General features: G+C 43.6%; 2 protein-coding genes across 4 annotated transcripts in view; one reads left to right on the top strand and one right to left on the bottom strand.

Annotated features, from left to right (window-relative positions):
• Positions 1-428: 428 nt before the first annotated feature.
• Positions 429-23,037, bottom strand: LOC139753654 (uncharacterized). The gene is made up of 5 exons (XM_071670275.1): positions 22,036-23,037; positions 6,398-6,569; positions 5,014-5,152; positions 3,254-3,411; positions 429-3,150 (listed from the first exon to the last, which is right to left on the bottom strand). The coding sequence occupies exons 1-5, from the start codon at positions 23,005-23,007 to the stop codon at positions 2,939-2,941; spliced, it is 1,653 nt and encodes a 550-aa protein (XP_071526376.1). The 5' UTR covers positions 23,008-23,037; the 3' UTR covers positions 429-2,938.
• LOC139753656 (uncharacterized) overlaps positions 14,170-24,227 on the top strand; it is a 57,094-nt gene continuing 47,036 nt past the window's right edge. For all 3 annotated transcript variants that reach the window (XM_071670279.1, XM_071670280.1, XM_071670283.1), the window contains exon 1: positions 14,170-14,508. The gene's annotated coding sequence lies outside the window, so the exon portion shown is untranslated. The remainder of the gene's footprint in view (positions 14,509-24,227) is intronic.

Genomic DNA, 24,227 nt, shown 5'->3' on the forward strand with positions numbered 1-24,227 from the left:
GCTGTATAGGTGATGTTCATGTTTGTAGGACACCACCTCTGAGAGAATAGATTTTTAAATCTTCAAAACTTACATTTTTCCTTTAAAGTTAAGGTTGAGCAACTCATATTGTTTCTAGTTTATCGTCATTCTTTGGCATTACGGAAAGGATTTTACGGAGTATTTTAGGGAAATACAGTGTTATAGAAGGTGGTATTACTGCCACTGCAGTAGAGGATGTAATCATAATGACAGTTTTGCTGCTTAAGGAACGATTTTAAGAATATCGAAAAACAATTCATCATTGCTGAGGTTAGAAGGAAAATTACAGTGAAGCACAGCAACTGGATCGGAGTTCTTCCTTTTGAAAAATGTAACGCCTGGATTTTGAAGGATTGAAGAAACTTCTTAAGAAGTGATTGTTTATTTTATCTAGAGAGGGTGTTACATATTATATACAAATATATATGAATACTTACCATTTGATTGGAATGTTATATACATATTTGAAATATCACAGTTTAATCAGTTGTACTCAAGCTGGTATTAAAGAACTATTTTTCAGATAAACTATCATAATGTTGAAAGTATAAAGTAGTCAAAATATGTTTGAAATTGCCTTGCCCAAAATGCATTTTCCAATGGGAATCAAGTGAAGGAGAAATAAACATGAAGTCATTATAACTGTATGTTTCAAGAAGAATTTTTCACAGATTCCCTTATGCTGATAACTCCTACACCTCTTATTGATCACAGACGTTTACAAATTTCACTTGTTAGTAGTAAAAGAAGTAAATTATTAATAATATGATAATAGTAGTAAAAGAAGTAAATTGTCACTTACAATTAAGTCACACAGTTAGCATTCTCACCAAAAAAGTATATTAACAGGTTTATATTAATGCCAATGTGAAATATCCATAATTTACAATAACACATACTGCTAATGGTAGTATATGAACAAGAAAAATGTAGACTGGGAAATTCTGTCCTCAGGAGTAGGGCCTATACCTCTGGAGGTGCAATTTCCATGTGACAGTATTTGATAAATTTGCTCCGTGCATTCTATTACTGTGGAGGAAAGGGAGCTGAGAGAGGGAATATAACATAAAAAAAATTTCCATCAAATATTCAATGTTACAGAGACATGGCCTCCCACTCCAAATTCTCCTAATCCAAACAATTCATGGTAGAAGAATTCCTGCTGCTCAACATTTCTTTAGCCAGTGCATTTTGTTACATTTGATTATCATTATCTTTTCTGTTCTTGATTGCCGTTTCCTGCATTAGCTAAGTAGCACCAGGAACAGACAAAGAAAGGCTGTGAAGTAGCAAGAGTAGTGCCATGAATAGACAAAGAAAGGCTGCATCCATTCACATCCATTCTCTGCCTGTCATGCATAATGTACCAAAAGCACAGCTCTACCCAAAAACAAACCCCACAGACCTTTCTATGGTTTATCTCAGATGATTCACAAGCTCTGGTTCAATCCATTGACAACACATCGACCTCTGTATTCCACATCTTTCCAATTCACTCCACATGCTCACCTTTCACCCTCCTGCATGTTCAGGCCCCAATTGCTCAAAATCTTTTTTGCTCCATCCTTCCATTTCCAGTTTGGTCTCCATTACCCTTACTCTCACCACCAGACGCTTCACATGCCTGGATTCAATCCACTGACAGCACATCAACCCCGGTATACCACATCGCTCCAATTCACTCTATTCCCTGCCCTCCTTTCACCCTCCTGCATGTTCAGGCCCCGATCACACAAAATCTTTTTCACTCCATCTTTCCACCTCCAATTTGGTCTCCCTCTTCTCCTCGTTCCCTCCACCTCCGACACATATATCCTCTTGGTCAATCTTTCCTCACTCATTCTCTCCATGTGCCCAAACCACTTCAAAACACCCTCTTCTGCTCTCTCAACCACGCTCTTTTTATTTCCACACATCTCTCTTACCCTTACGTTACTCACTCGATCAAACCACCTCACACCACACATTGTCCTCAGACATCTCATTTCCAGCACATCCATCCTCCTGCACACAACTCTATCCATAGCCCACGCCTCGCAACCATACAACATTGTTGGAACCACTATTCCTTCAAACATACCCATACATATTTACACATACTTGCCTTCATCTATTCCTGGCGCTACTCCGCCCCACAGGAAACAGCATCGCTACCCCCTGCTTCAGTAAGGTAGTGCCAGGAAAACGGACAAAAAAGGCCACATTCGTTCACACTCAGTCTCATGCTGCCATGTGTAATGCACCAAAACCACAGCTCCCTATCCATATCCAAGCGCTACACCTTTCCATGGTTTACCCCAGACGTTTCACTTGTGTACCTAGGTAGATCTTTTCTTAAGCATTGTTTCATTGAATATGACTCCTGTTTCAGCATTTCCCAGTTTCTTGCTGATGTCCTCAACGTGTCTAACGATTCTCTCATATTGCTAAGGTAAATTACACTAAGTTAGCCAAAGTTCATAGCAAGGGTAGAGCCAAACTCAAGTAGAAACCGGTAGTATAATTCTTCTTAGGAACACAATAACACTACGTTTTGTGACCTGGTTTTACTAGACATGAAACAACGTAGTATACAACCTACCGACAGCTGTAATATTCTATACAGTTATTACTAGCTTCAGTGTTAATTTGACAAAGGTATTTTCTGGCAGACAACTACCCGCTAAATTTCAGGTCAACTCCTCCTGGGGTAAGAAGCAGTATTACTTTAACCACAGAAGTTATCTCAACTATAAGAAAATGCTGGACAAAAGAAATGGTCTGACTCAGGGTAAGTAGTTATTCTTGGTCCAGTCTAGCTAAGCCTTCAATCAGGAGGTTGCCATCCTGGCCTCATATTCTACTAACTAGTAAAGTTAGTCATGTATAATGGTTAGAACGTGATCTCAATCACCAGAAGCATGACATATGTCCATCACTATTGGTCAAGGTCCACGTTAGCACCAAACCTGCCATGGCCGGCCATACCAGATATGGAGGTCTTGTAGCAGCTGAGGTAGGCAATGATGTAGAGGGCAATGTAGAGAGGCGGTACCATCCCCAGCAGGAAGGATGCAAGGCGAGGGTTGTCTACAGTCGTTGTGTATGTGATCGCCTCACTTTGCTTGAGCTCGCTCAAGTTCAGCACCCCTGAGGATGAGACGAGTTAGTGCCAGTGTTACCACCATATTTAATCAACCCTTGATAGTCTTCCACAGTGACCACATCTATCAACTTAACCCAATGTAGTTACCCGAGTCGTCGTGGACCATGATATAGGCACGAGAGACGCCCACGTGATTGGCAGCGCGGCAGTGGTAGTACGCGAAGTCGGCCGCACTGGTGTTGGCTACACGGACGACCGACAGCAGAAATGTTGGGGCTATCGCCGCTGACCGAGCCTCAATGTTCCTGAGAGACAAAGACAAAGATACAGATTTGAGGAGGACTGAGAGAATGGAATATGAGAAAAGAGAGGAAACAGTTACTAATAAGAGAATTTTAAATGGAGGATATGTTTGATTGTGGTAATGCAAGGGCCTTCCCGGATTGGAATCCAGGGCTAGGCCGTCGGACCTTAAGCCAAGTGGTCGGTATATGGGTACCTGGAAGCAGACCTACAGACTTTGGCGTGGATGGCCGCAATGGGGACGGATGATCATTGTTCATGTTGATGGTGGTTGGTATGGATGTGTATGCCAGGGCCTCAGAGGAATTTTATCAAGGGTTACAAAGTTTCGGGTTCCCTTCCCTCTCCAATAGTCATTCTGTTTTTATCCTCTACAGTTTTATGCCATGTGCTTTAAGAATATTTTAACTATGTAGGCTTACACAAAATGTTAATGCTAGTCTCCAATATATGCAAACATTTTCTGAGATCCCAGGAAATTCCCGAGCTCTCTTTTGGACCCCCGGGCTCCCTTTTGGGCCCCCGAGCCCTGAAACGATTTACCCCCAGCACCCCCTACCCCACCCCTCTCATTGGCCGTGGTGTATGCTTGCTTTATGGTGAGTATACAACCAGGCCAGCGCAGCTGGGAACAACCTCTCTTGCGTCCTACTGAAGGGATCTGCTGGTTGAATAAACACTTAAGGAGCCTCTTACTTCAGGCCAGCTCCTATTCATGTAAATCAACAGTAGGAACATTCCACCACGTACATCACTAAACGTTTACACAACCATCCACACCAAAAACTTCACACACCAGTTCACACCAAAATCCATATGAAAACAAAATATCAGTACCAACAACCATCCATACAAGTAGCAGTTCACTCCAACAATTATCCAGACAGTTTATCTACAACAATAAACCACATGAACATTAACACATATCAAAAGCCCACTGACACCAAAAGTCCCTGTTGATACGCACATAAATCACAATTAACATTATTGCACACTAAGTACACGTGCAAACACCCATTCCAAAAACTATTTACACCGACACTGTTTACATCAGCAATACCAACGAACAAACAAACCAACATCTATCCATGCCAAAAGCCACAGTAACGATTCCCGGTTTCAAGAAATGTTCTTTCCAATGGCTATTCAGCTAAGCAACAGTCAGCACCAAATTTCATCTACAACAACCATCCACACAAATCTTTTTAGAAGATACAAAATTAATCATCGACACCTACGGTCATCCACATCCACAACCATCCAGGTTATCACTCTTACAACTATTCACATTAAAGATTATTCACACTAATAACCATAAACACCAGCGAAGGTCCAAATATGCAACCATCCAACCCAAGAAATAACTGCACCAGCAACATCTTAACATCAGCGACTATCTACATCAGCGGTCTTCCACATCATTTATCATCTACAACAATGACTGTATGATATCAGCTATCATCTACACTAGCCGCTATCTATCATGATCATCCACAAGGGCGACTACATTGAGTGGTCATCCATATTAGCAACGTTCACACCATTGACTATCTACATATATAAACGACCATTCACAGCAGCAACCATCCAGGCAACGTACCTACCCATGACAAGAGGCGCCAGAAAGTTTGGTGTTGTTAATGTACCAGGCTGAAGACGGGCGTGGGTGACCCTCCACCACGCAGCCAAGCTCCACGCCCGTCTCGCCCACATTCCGCGCCCACACGCCTACCACGGGGGCATCTGAAAGATCGGGGATGGAATATGGCTAACACGTAAGGTAATATACTTATTCACACAAGTTTTGTCTGTCAGTAAATGTAGCCGTGAGGCATTTGTAAATCTTTTGAATGTTAAAAACAATAAAATCAAACATACTTTTTTTTTTTTTTAGATATTTACACAAAGTACAAAAAGCAGCCCCTGCACACACACACACACACACACACCACTTCATCTCATATTTTCGTCGTCCAGTACACATAATGGTCACTTTCCAGACATACGACCACCTCCTGGTAAATATAATGTACTCCAACGGACGTGAAGTTACGTTCCAACTCATATAGATCATCTCCATTCCAGCGAACATGTAACGAGTCTCCAGTATATATAACCAGGCTCCAGCAGACATAATTAGTTCCCAGCAGACATTTAATCATATTCCATCTCATTGAGTCAGGTTCCACCAGACAGCCAAATTCAGAAGCTGTATAGACACATTAAGCAGATGCAGTAAGTCGCTGTAGCAAAAACGCATAGCTAGGTTTCAGCTACGATTCAGTCAATCAGATTCCAGCAGACGCACACCAAGATGGGTGGGTTCCAGTTGATAAACAGCGCAATAAGGTTTCTGGACATCTTTCAGCAGAAAGCGCAGACCGAGGCGCAGGGTCCGATAAGACAGTTTTGAATGCTTCTCTGTTCATTTACCTGCTAATCATCAATCAATATACAGACGGCTTTGCACTGTCTGGAGATCATACGCGCATGAATAGCTCATAATTAGCGCTAATTGAACGCATTGAGCCGTCTAACTAGATCAGAGATGATGCAATTATCCAGTCAAGTATTTACAGAGGCAGAAGGCCGCCCGTGGTCCTGACCCTGCTGTGTTGCTGTTAAACATGTTGTCGTGGGAGAGGACCTGACCTGCTGTAGGGAAACTTATCCTATGTTGCTACTGTGGGAGGACCTCTGCTGTGTTGGCCAACAGGCATCTGATGTCAGGCGAAGTGTTCTCTTCATTTACAGGCGTGTTGGTGATGTATCGACGTACCTCGCAGGTGTGGGGGTGGTGTATTTTGATGTACTTCTTTCTCTGTGGGTGTCATAGCGTACTTCTTGTACATGTGATGATGTACTTCTCCCTGTACAGGTGTGTGGTGTACTTAGTGTAGCGAATTTATTTTTTGCTTATCTAAACAGATGAATGTAGTGTTCAGAACCACGCTTCCTTACATGTTCTCTATCCCTCAGGAACCTTACATTGTACGTGTATGGTGAGGGCGCTAGAGTGAGTGCGTCCCTGGGGAATGCGGGCTGTGCAGACATACGTGCCAGCATCCTCCCTTGCTACGTACTCCAGGAGCACTGAACGTCCGCCCGCCACCAGCGACCCGTCCGGGAACGTCAGCCCCGCCACGCGACGCCACTCCACCTGTATGGATATCCAGTAGGTAAGAATTTGATTGACCAAGGAACTTTTCCCTGTTACAAGAAAATTTGCTTTTTAAGGAACACTTACTCTGCTTTGGGGGTTTACGCCTGCACTTACAGTTTACACTACAAGTTAAGGAAAGTATTCAAAGCCTTGTGCTCCATCCTGGAAAAAATGAAGATAATGAAAAGATAATTGCTACTAAGAGATTAGATATATAGTTGTCACTCCATGGAAGGTCGGCAAGAAAGACCTACTAATTCTGCGGAGGAACCCCACCGCTGGTGATGCAACGTCGTTAGGCACCCCATCAGGCACCCCATCTGCTACAGTTTTTGCATGGACGGCGGCGGGTGTGGTGCGGTGTTTGTGTGCATGTATCTGGGTGTTTGCATGTATGTCGGTCTTCATGTTTGTGTGACTGGCAAACTGTATATCTAGGTGTTTAGGTTTATATATATATATATATATATATATATATATATATATATATATATATATATATATATATATATATATATATTTTTATACTTTGTCGCTGTCTCCCGCGTTTGCGAGGTATATATATATATATATATATATATATATATATATATATATATATATATATGTGTGTGTGTGTGTGTGTGTGTGTGTTCGCCATTTCCCGCATAAGTGAGGTAGCGTTAAGAACACAGGACTGAGCCTTGGAGGGAATATCCTCACTTGGCCCTCTTCTCTGCATAGATGTCGAACCTTCTTATCTTCTGAACAAGGGATTGATTCGTCCTTGTATGGAGTTCTGATCTCATATTTGGGATGGCTCTAGCTCTGCAACCTTACTTGACAGAGTTGAGTTGAAAGCGGGCAGACTAATAAACTGTCTCAGGCTAAATTCCAAACTCGGCCCTCTTGCCCAAAGCCGTGGTGTTGATTCACTTTCCCTCTTCTAAAAGTATTACTTTGGTTTTTGCACCCGAGAGCTGGCTGCTTGTGTGCCCACACCACTAGCTAGACCACGCAAAGCTGCTGCGTCACATGACTCAAGTGTGAACCGTTTTGATACCTGCTTCCTTCCCTACACGTCGAAGCTTTGGGGTTCTCTACCTTCTCATGTCTTTCCCAATAACTATGACTTGGCTAATTTCGAAAGACTGGTTTTTTCACTTCCTCTAAAATTTGCAAATACTTTCTCTTGATTTTCTTTTTCCGTTTCATAACTATATTTCAATCAAGGCCCGGCTTTGATGTGGACTTCTGTCCGTGACTGAAGCCTTCAGCATAAAAACTATGCATATATTCATGATTATAAGGACGTATGTGCCTGTTGACGTGATGCTGTACAGGGAGAGAGTTCTACATTCGAGGGACACCATCTTTGGACTTTATTGTTGCACATTTCCTTAACTTATTTATTCTCTCAGCGTTTACAGTTTCATCTCTAACGCTGTTCCGTTCACATGCTACTTGTATACTATTCAACTATTTCTTTGCATCTTGTTTAACAAGCTTCATACTTGTTTCATGTTAAGGCATCTGCATCTCCGAAGAACTGTTCTGACTGTTGCCATCATCAAACTAGTTTAAGTAACTTAAAAGTTGTGGTTGTCACCCATTTTTCTTTTCCCACTGTGGATAAATTCATGGTCTCTAAACTCTCACTGCAACTCGGCTCTCTTAATTCTGGTACCATCTTTGTTAACCCGCTCTGTACCTTCTCTGATAGTTCTTTGGGCTTCTTTAAGTATGGTGACCAAGCTTGAGAAGCATAGTCTAGTTTTTACATAATATGAATACGATTCTGATACTTGCTAGTTGTTGTCTCCTTCACAGTTCTAAGGTGGAGCTATGGCAACAGGTACAGTATCAACTACGAAGTCTCCCACACAGACTCCTGCAGCTTCTTTTCTTGTTGTATGATAAACATGTCGAAGCCTGATTTCACTGTATCCCGATGTGTCTGTATGTGATAAACAGTCTTGTCCCTGGCGATCCAACCAGTACCGTCATTAACTGCTTATATTAGTTATTCCAACTGTGATCGATGCTGAAAAACACGTGATCAGGTTGCACAAACGCCATGAAGCCAGGAAGATCATGTCATGGCTGAGCCTGTGAGATGGGAACGCATCCTTGTCCGCCAACCATCACAGTGATGTGTGTTTCTGTTCTTGTGTATCTTAACACGTAATCGTGTGGTCATTCATCTGTTGTACTACTTACTTAACGTAAGTTGCCGAATGATTTATACAGTGTCGCCCGAACCAAGTTAAAGCTTTTTTCACAATGTAACGAATTATATATATATATATTATATATATATATATATATATATATATATATATATATATATATATATATATATATATATCAGTTATATTTACACAATTTGACAATTTACTTGATATATAACTGACAGAATAATTGGATGCCAGAACCCAATTGGCCTCACTGACCCAGTAAGCCATATAAACAAATTAATCAAACGGAAAAATATATCACCGTAGAATAAACTGAAAAAACGTCCGTCATGTAAACGGCTGCCATGGCCGGCGCTAACAATAGGCTGCGAATCCAGTCAAGTTTTTGTACTGAGTGGAAGACGTGCGACTGCGATATGTTCTGAAACATTTTCAACATGGTTTTAACATTTCATGTTTTCTTTTCTGGTTTGATGAAGGCTACAATAACCTTGAGAGATCTTTCTGGCATTAAATTTAATATGCATGGATAAAAATGATATCTATTCAGTTTTTTAATGCCTTATTTTGCCCATCCTCCTCTGTCGTATTTTTCTTAGGTTGAACTAAACACCGCCCATGTCGCCGAGGCTTGGCGGTGCTGAGCTCATGACTCGTAATTCAATTGTCCATTCACAACAAAGTATCAACTTTTTAATTACTTATTCTGCTGTAAAGATGTGCAGTACCAATAGATAATCTTACACTTCAGTGAATGGAAAATACTGCCTGTGTGACCCATTACAACAATAGCGGCTTCCAAAGAGCGAAAGATACAAAGTTGATGTTCGTTAACTTTATTGAATTAAGGAACATTTTCATAAGCATCGTAATTCATGATCAATAGTGAAAGTTCTCGACAGAAATTTTCTTTAATCACAACTGTGTTACGGAGTTCCGGTCTAATTTCTTTTATTGATGCAGATTTTGAACTGCACGTTTGTCTTTCTTGAAATAATTGCTGCCTCTCAAAATACCTTCCACTTTTGTCATGATGAATGAACTACTGACGAGAAGTCTCTCCAATACGCAAGACAACAAGTTTAACATTTATACGGTAGATCCAACAGAGGAATTGATACGGCTGTAAGACGTGCTGAGTAAAATTCATTCAGACATCAGATGGTGAACCGTCGTAACCGCAGATGGTGAAGTATGGCACAGGAAGTTAAAAGACAGAGAGAAAACATTTCTTATTTCTACAAAGGCGTTTCTCTGAAGTACTACCAAATACCTTCACTGAACATGCCTATATCAAAAATAAAAAGTATGTTGGTATAGATATACTAATGTTTACAAGACTCTTGCCTTAACAGTTTTTCTTTTACTTTTTTAGTTGTTCTTTCATTTCGTTTATACGATTTTTTGCCTGGACTTATATATGTATTGCATGATTTAAACTTATTGCTGCCTTTGTCAGTTTGTGATGCATGCAAAACGGTTTTATTGATTATCCCTGGACTCTCCATCATCTTGGAATATCTAATCATAGTATATATGTATGTATATATTATCCCTGAGGATAAGGAAGAAAGAATACTTCTCACGTATTCCCTGCGTGTCGTAGAAGGCAATTGAAAGGGGAGGGAGCGGGAAGCTCGAAATCTTCCCCTCCTGTTTTACTTTCCCAAATGAAGGCACAGAGAAGGGGGCCAGGTGAGGATCTTTCCCTCTAAGACTGTTATCTGTTCTTGACATTACCTCGCTGACGCGGGAAATGGCGAATATGTATGAAATATGTGTGTGTGTGTGTGTGTGTGTGTGTGTGTGTGTTTGTGTATTTGAAAAAGACGTCAGTGTGGTTCTTATATAAATACGTACATTATCAAAGTAATCTGTCCCGCATGACCAGGCCACTAATCAAAAAGCTCCAGCTACTCTGCCTACCACCGTTAACACCCATCCTAGACAAGGGAGGCAAAATGAACACATGATGAACAAAATCCAGAACGAAGTGAACTTATGAAGGGAAGGGATACGTCACCCAGGATGAGCTTGACAGCTGAACCATCTAAAACATAACAGGCTGAGCCCGTGATGGCAGGTGGCGTAACAAGCAACAGGAAGGTTGGGTTCAGAAGTATGTGTATGGCTTCCCAGGGAACGTGTACACTGTGGGCGGTGTGCCTTCCAGAGTGGGCGTTGACATGGGTGGTCATGGGTGATGGGTGCCAGAGAGTATAGCCCGCGGTGGTGGGCTGACAGAGTGGGTGCTGGCCGTGGATGGTGGTGGGCTGGCGGAGTGGGTGCAGGCTGTGGGTGGTGGTTGGCTGGCAGAGTGGGTGCGGGCCGTGGATAGTGGTGTGCTGGCAGAGTGGGCGTAGGCCGTGGGTCGTGGTGGGCTGGCAGAGTGGGTGTAGGCCGTGGGTGGTGGTGGGCTGGCAGAGTGGGTATAGGTCGTGGTTGGCTGCGAGAGCGGGGAAGCCCCACAAGTGTCGTGTCTCTCTGTTCTACTGGCTGCTCCACACACACACACACACACACGCACACACACACACACACATTGTGTCGCTGGTGATGAACAGTTTCCCTTTCACTGCCTATTTTTTTTAACCTTTTCACAGTGTAGGGGGAAACGTTTAGTAGCGCGTGTGTTCGTCTGTCACCCTGTCTGCCAACACCGGAACTTAGCAAATGTTTTCCTGGGATTAGATCTGGTACAGAGTTTCAGTCTGACTTTAAGTATACTTTTATTTAGGTCAGAGGATCAAAAAGAACTCGTAATTTGGTAGTAGTGCAAATTATTTTATCTTACATTTTCTTTTTCAGTACATGCTGCACTACGGATGTCTTACTGTTAGAAAGTATTTAGAAAAACATTATATTTTAACTTCATCAGTGAACGAGAGCCTTCAGCAACACGCGTACGTGCCATCCCAGCGCCGGTGCTTCTTACAGTGGACGCCCGCCAGTATTTTAAGTGAAATATAGAAGACAGGATTTTACTGGCTCACTGGAAATTCTTCGTGAGTTGTTACGGAGGAGTGTAAAGAGTAAGGTCGGGCGAGGAAAATAGCACGGACGGCCAAACATCCTGACCCTGCTCGCCGGAAACTGAAATAACTGTATGGCAAGGAGCCATAAAGTGAACAACTCAAAATTGTTGATCAATAACTCTTATCAGCAACGATCAATATAATGATGGCATTCAAACTTACTTCCGTTTCCAGGATGCCCATAAAATTCTATATTCCTGCATTTGGCATTCTGATGAAGCCTCAAAAATCATATTACATGTAGACATACAAGAATGATAGGTGGTGACTGGCAGGGAATGAAACAGGTCTGTGGTATAAAGGTGGGGAGGAACGACGTGCAGTAATTCAAAACTTTTGTTTTCGTCCTCAGGCATGTGTTGTTTATAAAGATGGCTAGTGTGTATATATGTTCGCCGTTGTTTCCATAAAACTGTAGGCATTTCATAACGCAGGCCTATTGTAACCCTATCACTTTCCTCCTCAAAACGATAGATATTTCATGACACAAGTCTAATCCAGCATTTTTGCCATCACTCGTCAGCTTTGGCAACTTAGTTTGATAAATCGCTTTCGTAACTACATTTGCACCAAAAACAAATTTCTCAGCGTTTTCTCGAATGAGGCTAATGACACACTGAGACTTATTGACACAAGGTTGTAAGAAAGACTAAGAAGTCATTGACAGAAACCATCTCAAAATTGTTCAAATGTGACTATAAACGTAGACAGTGCAAAAATCTTTAACCTAACTTGATTTAGAAATACTGGCAGATTAAGGCCCCTCGCCTAACGATTCCTTTGGACCGGCTTCATATAGTATATTACTCCTACAACCAGTAATTTCTATTTTGCCAAGCAAATTGATGGTATTATTGACAGTTGTGTATGGGGCTAGCCTGCATGCACCTGACATCCTCGGTGTGTCCACAAACAGACAGGGCCTCCTTCTTGTAGTGTAGATTGTGTAAGGATATATAAATGGACTTCACCCTTGAAAGCCGAAACTTGCAATCATTTGTTTACAAGGCTACCAATGCTCCCGTCTTTAACTTAGTAATATGGGTGGTCTTGCTTTTAATTCACATTAAACGCGTTCGATATATACGGGGATATTAATGTCCAGCGTTATTCCTGATGCTTCAGCTGAGTTGCAATATCATTGTCCCTAATATCTGGGTCTTAATGTTGTGACCTTCATCTCTGCGACAACTGCACCTCCTTATAAACGCAATTAGTTTCCTCTGATCTTGCTCATTAACATGCATGCTTCACCTCATGGTACGTTTCTTATTCTACCATTTACGTCCCTTAAGATTATTGGTCATCAACTGTTCAACTTCCCCAGATTGTCCTTCAGATCCTTGCATCACCACTATCGTAGCTTATTAGAATTGCCTCATTAAACTTACCTTTTGATTCTCCTTTGACTCGTCTTTTCATCTCATCTAATAATAGACTCTCAAAGAACTTCGGTATCGCATATAATTCAACAAATAATGTTCTTTTATTATACTAATCAATGATGTTTGAAGTTTCACTCAGAGGTGGCATATGGGCGCGATTTACTTTTGATATCTGATCTACTGGTATGAAAGTCAACTTGCAAAATCTTTATTTTGCCGTAGTTCGGACCTTCGTTAAACAATATATGCTGATTCTTCTGATAACAATTAAAGGAAGTTAGCTTACATTTACAGTTAGACCGTGTAATCTATGTCTCGTGTGAGCAAGTTAGACTGCTTTCCAAATGAAACTATGCCAACTGCAAAGGTAGGTATCCTATAATGTGAAGCAAATATATCTGCATCCCTTTACATCTGGCCATGTAACATTGTAACAACAGGTCGTAATCAAATCATGCAACGCTCTATGTTCTTACTGAAATTGATATCTATGGGTTTGAGCAGTGCTTTGTCTAATCTTCTTTTATTATGTTATCGCATCTTTGAAATTTTGAATGTATTTGACCTACATAACATGTGAAAATGAATTCTATATTTCAGTTGCTCTTGCTCAATTTGAGGAATTCATTTCCTTATATTCTCTCTTCTAGTTTAAGCTCGCCAGCGCAAGCTTAAATTCATTCAATTATATCTTAAACATTATATCCTATCCTAGATTCATTGCACAAAACATTCAACACGGAAATTGTCATAGTTTACGAGAAGATTCGTCTTGATTCAATACCTTAGAACGACACAAACGTACACCAAAAAGAAAATAAATAAATAAATGGTAGTTTAGATGGTTCATGCAAAGTTCTGCTTGAAAGGTTTCTATGGATATATATATATATATATATATATATATATATATATATATATATATATATATATATATATATATATATATATTATATTTTAGGCCGGTAACCTCTATGTAACCAATGAGAACGTTGTTGTTTCGTTGATGAAGTGTCGTGAGGGTTACATCCGTCAGTACGATATCCACTAGTGTTATGGCTAGACATACGATCGCATTTCAGTGCTTGTAGAAACCTGTGACGGTGGCAGGTTAACACCACTTAAAGAGGAATAATAACAAATATAAATCGGGTATTGAAAACTGTTCGTCTAGAGGTGAAAGTGTATTTCAGATGGTTGAGGCCAGTAGCCCACGATGACTGAAACAAATGTTCGTGGGTCATAAGGAAACAATCCCGTCATAAGTAAAAAATACGAAGTTCCTGTACTTACTGGATAACTGACAAGAGGATATAATGCATTTGTTTTCGCTTATAAGGTAAGCAGTTGAAAAACTTTATTAGGGATTGGTTACATCTCCACACTGTGGCTTCATAAGTTTAACAATGTTTAATGTTAGTGATACATTGATCCCCTTAATTTGAACATTACCAGTTAGGAAATACGAGGTCATGATATATGTGTGTCGCACATTCGTTATACCAAAGCGCCTAAGACCAAGAATGATAGTTACGGACGGTAAATAAGGTGTTACAGATGGATTTAGATATTTGAGATTTTTGTTGACTTTAATCGCATTTTAGAGGAATGATTAACACCGATACGAAACCTGTCAAAACGGCAAATGAGAGTGGGACTTGATTCGTGAGGGTTATGATTGCTTTGAACGCGAAGAATCGAAGCAACTTGAGCAAACCACAATAAGTTCAAGGAGAGTTCTTCAAGTTAAATGTACGAAAGCTTTAAACCACCCTTACGTAGAATAAGTGATTTTGTTGTAGGGGTATAAATCTTCAGTGACGTTCAGAAAAAAAACGGTAATCATCTTCAGTTCTTATGAATCTATTTAAAAGGTTTCCTCAAGACAAATACAATGACGTTCACTTCCCGTTTCTTTCCATGCAAATCATGGCTTTCACACGCTCGCTGTTTTGGATGTGTGCACAAGTCAGCCCTTCACGATCACTGAAAAGAAAAGATACTGTAATGGTTGAGCATCTTCGACTCGTCTCTTTTCATGAGTAGGTGTAAAGCATAAAAGTTTATGCTAGAATTCTGAATCTTGACAAATACAAGGATCGTCATGAAATACTATTCTATTTCCAGGGCTCACGACAGACAAATAAAGGCTTCTTTCATGAGTGGTTCTTGTTACTAAAACTTTGGAAACTGGAGCACCAATTTCCATCCGAGACAAACCAGATTACGCAAGGTGACTCTCAGAACCCAATTTTTCCTTTCGTTGATAAAAAGAATGGTTGTTTTCCATACCGAACCCATACAAATAAAAGATTTACATAAACAAAATATCCGACTCGCTTAGAATTCTCCCATCCCCCCTTCCTGTCTTTTTTCCTCTGATTGTACCCTCTACGAAACCAAGTTAACTTTTGCCTGCAAGGGATGTCATCTGAGCACTAGAACTGCAACATAGATAATTGCATACTTTACAAATTGTACGGGATAATTTCTTAAGACTGGTCGCTAATTTTGTACTAATCTTATGCTTTGGCCTTGTTAACTGGGGATTCTGATTTTGGTACATTACACACAACAACTTGATAATGGATGTGAGCAAATAGGCCCTGTGTTCGTCCTCCCTGCACCAGTCTCAGGCTCACACCGTGTCCAAGCAATAGATTTACACCACATGAAATACATCTTTTATAGATAGTTAAACCTTCATCCCTCTCTAGCATGACGACTATCAGTTACATAAGGAAAATATTCATCTAACTAAAGAAGCCGGCAATATAGAGTATGCCCATAGACTAGCACACACACACACACACGCGCGCGCGCGCGGAGTGGTAGAGCAATATTCCAGGGAGCAAGATTGACAGTAATGGAAATACGACAAGGGAATGCTTTCAGCGCCTTACCTTGTGCCCCGAGCCTTCCTACCCTTTGAAAGCCCCAACCTTACAATCTTCTCGCCTATACATTCCCAGTGACCCCAGAGCAACGAAAGGTCGATGATGATCTTCCATAAGATAAAAGATGTAACTCAGTCCCCAACCCCCGGCCTCCCAGCCCAACTCATAATGTCATGATTACATTCCTGCCTCACGCCTGCCAGAGGCGTTGTGTGGGGGTGGCGTGTCCCGTCCTAGCGAGAACAGTATGGTGTCTAACACACGGGGGTGGTGTGTCCCGTTCCAGGAAGAATAGTGTGGTGTCCTGCACCCTGGGATAATGTGTCCCTCCCCAGGGTGATCACCATGCCTTACACTGACGTTGAAGGTCAGGGCAGTAGTGGGAGGAAAGCGTTAGGTTCAGTAGGAATGTTCCCACCACCACCAGCAACACATGTAAAAAAACATCTTAAGTGGAGTGTGGAAATGGAGAGGTAGCTCACCTGTTGGTGTTCGGGGTTCGATCCCCAGCTGGGGGAAGAGTGGAGGTCGACCTGCACACACACACGCCCCCTCACCATGACACACCATTCAGGCACACGGGATTCTTTCTGCTGAAGGATCAAAAGTGAGACAGTGCTGATGACAGGCGACACAGAGATCACTAATGACTCTTCATTTTTGACGTGGACACGTGTGTTTTTGTCATGGCTCGGGCCTCAGTCAGGGAGGGAGCGCTGCTCACACGGAATTTTGCGAGTATTCTTCGTGATGAAAGTCGCCATACCATGATTACCACGTAAGGCCATCATCACTCACTAGTTGCCCACCCCTTGAGCAAGACGATACGACCCTTGAGCAAGACCATAGTTCCTTGCGTATGAAGACTTTTTTTACCTAGTCCTTCAGGGTCAGGTCAAAGGTCAGGTCATCACCTCCAAGGGTTGTACTGTCGTGCTCAGATGTCGTGCCTTCATCGTCGTTGGTCGCACCGTCAAGCTCAGGAAGTCAAAAACAGCAATTAACGTTCCTGATGTTTTCCTGAACGAAAGGACAGAAAAGAATCAGAGGCGTTTTATCGCAGGCCATCTATATCTTATTTCCCAGAACTCCTCCTTGCCGACCGTGGTCAATTTTGTGCAAAGATGAAGTTTTATTATCGTTCAGAACGACGCCGCGACCTCCAGAGCAGACGATAAAGTTTGCAGAATGAAAATTAATAGTTTATTGCCTTCACACCTGACGTGGGTAAGCTGGGGAATTTTCATGGTATGAAGGGATACATATTCAAAAATTCCGCGCTGGCCGTGTGGTCCAATAGTGTGGTTGACGGAGACGTGGCACGTCGTGATTTGTTACTGAGACAAACTGAGGCATGTTGTGATTGGTTACTGAAGCTGAGGCGAACGTGGGACTGTATGATCAGCTACTGAGGCTGAAACAAATGTGACACTTTATTATAGGTTAAATATGGCGTTGGGAGACGTGGCACCTTATGTGGAGAGGGATTTCAACCCTAATACCATTGAAATGGCCCGGCAATGTCCTCCTACCTGAGATAAAAGAAAAAGAAATCTCGTACTTATGTCAGGTACGACCAGTTGTGTTTGGTAAGTGTAGTGAACAACCAGGTATGATGAATGGTATACACCTGGCAGGTGAATGGTCGAGAATGCTGGAAGACAATGGCAATAAAGTATTGGTGAGAAACAGCAGTTGTCTTGCTTGAGGCTTATATATATATATATATATATATATATATATATATATATATATATATATATATATATATATATATATATATATATATAATGATTTTTCTTTTTACCTGCCTGGTGTATCCCTGATCCTGCTTATGATATAACTGATCGTGCCTGACACTTATCATCATCACACCCAACACCTCAGCCAATTAAAACTTTACCGAAAACTTTGTATCGTGTGTCGGTAGGGTAAGGTTGGCAGGGGGAGGGGGTGAAGTATTTTTATCCTGGTAAGGGGCGGTTATTGGCAACGTGGCAGGGAGTTTAACCCCTTATGTTAAAGTGAACCCAAAGGGAGGTGGGTTTACCCCACAGGGTGAAGTGAATCCGGAGGGAGGTGGATGGGCGGTGTAAGGAGAGGGTGTGGCCACGGGGAGGTCTGTTGGTAATGCATGGCGAGGGTGAGTTATCCACCAGAGGACCTGGTGATGTCTCTAGTTCATGACAATGACAACATGCCATGGCTGCTGCTCTAGCCATATGTCTGCCTCTTCTCCTACAAGTTACTTTTGTCCAAGTCGTCTCTCATTCATTGTTCTCATTATTATGTTTTAACCTAGCAGTCCACATGTGACTTTGTCTGGGAGTAATCACATGTGCGACGGGCCAGGTGTGGAGCATATCTGGTGATGTGGTCTTTAATCCGACTTTTAAGGGTCATGGTGAAGGTCATGTCATCATATCCAAGGGTTGGGCTGAAAAGGTTGAAACCAACTTTTTTCTCCCTGTGTTATCAGTTTCTTTCATAATATAGAAACCAGAGAACGTCCGGTATGATGCAGTCCACACGAGAGTTGAAGCATATATCATAGAGTGTGGGTACAGCTTCCCCAGCCCAGATGTGCCGTCAGTCCAGTGTTGAAGGCAGTGTGGTTAACAGCTCACTAAGAGAGGGATTTATGGTACACATCCAAGTCTTTCCCACCGACATCATACCAGAGTTACGAGGCGTACTACCACAGACGGAGCGGAGGTGCACCGCTCACCCTCACTCGGTAGAGAACAGTGAATGGATGTTACGGTGGTTCCGCATTGTACTCAATATCTACACTATGCACGCTATCAAATTTGCACACGGTATTGACACTGTGTCTCCTACTAAATTTGTAACGTGTGCTAGCCATAGTAAAGGAAAGATACTCTCTGTCGCCTTATAAAATCGGGTTCACGAAGGCAACAAGGGGCGCCACCCTCTCTCCCTGAACCTCATAGCCTCACCATGCAGATGAGGAGTGAAGCAGTCAGTACCCTCGCGGGGTCCAGCATCAGCCATGTGAGTGCCGTGCCCCATAGTATAGACGTGCAGGCGTGTCTTCCTTGAACTAGAAATGAAACGTGCCTGCTCCTGTCGCTCTTGTGTGTTGTATATTTATGAGCTTAAGGCCCAGCCAGCCGTGCGTCCGTCTGCTGTCATGCCACACACGACCCACTGCGTACGTATGCACAGTCATGGCAACATCCTCACGACTGGAACAGGTACATCACGTGAACCTTCTCAGGTCGCGGACTGTAGTACGTTCAGAGCGGGACCGGGGGTGGTGGTGTGTCCAGGCTGATGGCTGTTATGTTGGGCGTGGTGCTGGCTAGGGGAGGGGGGGGGGGTGTTATAGTCTAGTGCGGGGCGGGGAGGGGCCGGAGGGGAGAGGCCAGACCACCGGACGGAGGTGAGGGAGGGGGCGAGGACAGGGACAGGTCACGGCTGGGGTGAGGACAGCGGCGGGGCGGGGCGGGGCTGGCTAACATGGTGGCTCCCCACTGTATGACCGACGACCGTAGTGGTATCGTGTGTTGTGTACTTACGTCTACGATATGTATCAAGTGTTGATAATGAAGTTTATGCAGGTGGGGAAGATCACGCCATCGTTAGGCAGTTGGGGTAACTTTGTAATGTGCATCTGTCTCGTTACATCGTGAATTTGTATTGTGGTCTACCTGTTTAAGGACGTCACAGCAACGCTTGTGTCTGACGTTGATCTAGGCGTTTGGTGTGGGCTGACCGCTTCCTGTACAGTGTTGGCACGCCGGAGAACGCTGCTCTGGTGGTGGTGTTCGTCAGGATATTGTTGAGTCGTGTGTAGCGATGGCCAGTGATGGTTCGCTTGTTGACTCGTTAATTACCATAGTCGTTTGTCAGTTGTGTTTAATATCGACTTTTGTTGCTTACTTGACGACGGAAAAGTGTTGGTCACACACACATACACACGCGGACCACCGTGCTGTACCGGTTAGTGTTACTGACTTGGCCCTTCCGGGGTCGGGCTCAGGGTTCGAATTCTGGGTTCGGCAGTCGGCCTACACCCAACGCAGGTATTCATTTTCCCCTGAGGTTGGTGCATGAAAGGGCACCTGACTTAGGCTGAGGTGTGTGTGTGTGTGTGTGTGTGTACATACATACATAGGAGTAAAGATATGATACATACATACAAGCTTAAGTGACGGGGCACCATAAGCGCAGTACTGTCTGCCCGTAACATAGTAGTAATGAGTCACTGTAGACACACCTGGGCCTTCTTGGTGTAGTGGTTATCGTTGCTGACTATGAGTCAGCACGTCCCTGCCTCGGGTCGGTTTCGCATGGGCTCGAATCCAGGGCGTACCAGTTGGCCCACACCCAACTCAGGTGTGCATGCTCTCCTTGGGACTGGTTGATAAATGGATACCTGGCTTATCAGGAATGTATGTGTGTGTGTGTGTGTCTGTGTGTGTCTGTGTCTGTGTCTAATTATAAAGTAATGACATACATACATAGGTAAGAGACAGTCACGCGAGTGTAAAACTCTTTTCCCTTTAACCCAGCCAAGCGAGTGGAAGATAATGTATTATCAACGTACTAAGTATTCTAGGTCACTAGAATTACAGCGGCTGAGTGGACTGTATTTACGTTAACTACAACGGCATTCGGTGTGGTGACGTAGATGAGGTCGTGGAATAAAATGAGAGACTAATATATCACCAGGGAAGTGGAAAGATGAGTCTGGTGACGGTTAGGTGGAAGGATGATGAGACCAGTGGTGAGGGGAGGATGATGAGACCAGTGGTGAGGGGAGGTGTTCATCAGGGAAGGACATGATCAGCAGTGGAGTGCCAGTAGGTAGGTACCCCTGGTGATCCTGGGGCTCACGTTGATCCCGGCCAGCCTGGCAGACCATCATGTGTTGGTACAGGGTACAAAACTTGAGGCAGGTGTTAAGAATCATGAAGAATTGCTACCAGTGTAGAGGGATGGAGGTGGTCAAGCAGCATGGCAGGACACGTTCATAACGAAGGTTGTCTGTCAGTCACATTGTCATGCACTAGAAGCAGGGAGGGGACAGCATGACCTTGGGGAACTATAGTTAGCTTGGTTGGGTTGACAGGGATCACATTGTGAGGAAGATCGTGGAATACGAATACAAAACATTTTATAATCTCATGAACTTACAGGAGATGATATTAGAGAAATGTATGCATTATTATAACATTGTAGCATTCAGGTTTATTAATGAAGATATGTTTGATGAAATATATCATACGTATATGAGACATAAATGTTGATGTAACTTTAGGGAACATATGTTTCAAGAAACATGTAAACAACTTGGGTAGAGTGCTAGAATGGTGCCCGAATTCGCATGTCTGTGCTGCTGTGAAGAGAGGTTGAAATTTTTGCAACTTAAACACTAGAAAGTAAAGATGAGGTATTATTTTCACTCGTGAGTCTGTAAATAGACAGACCGACTTGATAAGGATAGAAGTTCCAAAGTTGGCCTGGGGACTGAGACGCACGAGCAGTGAGAAGGGATATGAGGGTTTTTCTTTTTGTAAAATTATTGACTCAAAGAATTCATTAAGTTGGACTGTACGTCGTGTGTGAAGGGAATATCATTCCACAAAGCTGGATCACTACATATGTTTATGTTGTGCTACACTATGACGATTTGCTCACAGTGGTTAGTTGTACTTTGCCTCCATCTATAGTACCTTCCTTATACTTGTAGTACCCTCCCTTTGTCTGCGGTACCTTCCCTCCGCCTTGGTACCTCCCCTCTGTCTGTGGTACTCCCCTATGCTTAGGGTTCCCTCCCTCCGTCTGTAGTACCCTCCCTAAGTCGGTTTTACCCTTCCATCGTTTGTGGTCCCTCTTGTATGTGTCACCCTCCCTCAGCCTATGGTACCCTCCCTCAGTCTGTGGTGCCTTCCCTCCGTCTGTGGCAGCTTGCCAGTGGTGTGGTGTGGTGTGGTACTCACCCAGTAGTGGTGGGCTCCAGTAACGTTGCAGACGAGTCTTAGCCTGGCCCCCTCCACCACAGTTATCTCTGTGGTATTATGAGTAGCCTCCTTCCCTACCATCTTTGGGACACTACTGTTGTTCTCTAGAGCCTCTCTCATGGCCGTCTTCAGCACTTGCGCGGCGTCACCACCACCCTCACTCTCCCCTGACACTTGATCACCACCATCTTTACCTTCAGAGTCCTCCAACACCTGGCTGGTCTTCTCTATCAGTTTTCTCTTCCAGAGGTCGAGCACGTTGCCCATGATCACGTGGGACTTGCTGTGTGCCATGTATGCCCTCAGCCGCATGTTCTCCGGATCAGAGTTGTGTAGAGGTCCTCCCACCACGTGTTCCAGGATCCTGTTGTAGGCCTTCTTGATGTCGGCCGTATCCTCTACTGGATTTATGTCCTCGTTCTCGTCGGATGCGCCGGTAGAACATGTCTCTTGCTCGAGGAGCCACTCGTCGGAATCATAATCCTCATTGTCCTGAGCGAGCAACTGCTCCTCCATGTCGACACTCGGGACTGTTGGAATCACGGTCTCCCAGGTGTCTGTGCTGTCGGTGGGTTGCTCGCCTGTGTCCGTGGAATCTTCATCGTGGACGAGGTCTTCACTGCCGGGAGGGTGACTCGTTTCGTCGTAAGAGCCTTCACTGCCTGTAGACTGAGTCAACTTATCATCGGCGTCATCACTATCACTTTGAACTGCCTGGGTCACATTGGGGTCGTCATTTTGAGGGGTCTCTGTGAGTGTAGCGAGCACTGTGTCCACGGGCTCCTGACCATGTGCTGGGGAGGGGGTGTACACGCTCATGGCGTGCGTGCTTGGGTCATGTTGGCCGGAGTTGTGGATGAGGGTGGGGGAAGCCAGGGAGAGGCCATGGAGGAGGGAGAGGAGGAGGAGGTTTGAGGCCAGCCACTTGTTGAGGATCTTCGAGCGATTCATGCTGGTGTTGTCGTCCACAGGGCGTGACACAGACTGACGAAGCCTGCCACCACCAGCCAACACTTGTAGGGATTACTGCTGCTGGTGACGTGTGGTTGCCAGGCCCGACGACAACCCAGGTCATCATGACTGGCCAGGGAGGTCTGTGTGGTGATTTTCTTGTAGTTGTTGTTGTTGTTGTTGTCACTACTTGATCAATATGGTCACTGATTAACTGGGTTGCTCCTTCCGACCAGTACCCAGCGTCTGGTGGCGCGTCACCTGACAGCTGGAAGATCATATAGTTAATAGTTAAGCAGTCAGTCGGAATGAGAGAACTACACCCACCCGTCTGGATGTTTGTGTGCAGAGAGAGAGAGAGAGAGAGAGAGAGAGAGAGAGAGAGAGAGAGAGCGCATCAATCCACTGGTGTGTCTTTGGAGGAATCTTGTGTGGTGAGAGCATGGAAGAGAGACCGGACGAGAGAACCTGGGATACCGTGTGTAAGTGGTGCTAATGAAGACATCCCTTGCAGAGGCAAGCAACGACCTCATTTGATGTGTAACTCTTGCCACACCTGCTGCACGTGTAACTCTTGCCACACCTGCTGCACGTGTAACTCTTGCCACACCTGCTGCACGTGTAACTCTTGCCACACCTGCTGCACGTGTAACTCTTGCACCATTTGTATAACTTGCCACAGTTGTTGTGTAGCAGCCACTCTCCGTCCTGGGGCTTCATGCTCCTGAGGTTTCCCCTTACGCCGTCCATCTTCAACGTATCATCCACCAACAAACAAGTTAATTATGTTAACAATACCTTCTACGTAACGACCAATTGTGCCCTGCTGACTGGCAGGGACGGTCTTGAACGACCTACTGTGACCTGCTGACTGGCAAGGACGGTAAGGTTAGCTGTATTGTGACACGGTGAGCGACCAGACACTTCTAGCATCAAGTATTGCTAAACGCTGTTGGTAAGAATGAGCTCACATCCGATGACTGTGATTTTGTAAGAACTAGACGGATAATGACAGACAAATATGTGCTCCAGACAGAATTCTGTGTAAGATGTGTGGTGTATCATAAGTACACACTACAACGCTACATAACAGAGTGCTCCTTTATTGTGAACTTCAAGCTTCCTAGTTTCCTGTTGTATGCACTTTGTTAACCATTTATTGAAACAGTGGTATACCAGGGGATGGTCTGTTCCTATGTATACCTGGGCTCTGCAAGCCA

This window comes from Panulirus ornatus, chromosome 15 (assembly GCF_036320965.1).
Source record: "Panulirus ornatus isolate Po-2019 chromosome 15, ASM3632096v1, whole genome shotgun sequence".
In the NCBI taxonomy this organism is placed as follows: Eukaryota; Metazoa; Arthropoda; class Malacostraca; order Decapoda; family Palinuridae; genus Panulirus; species Panulirus ornatus.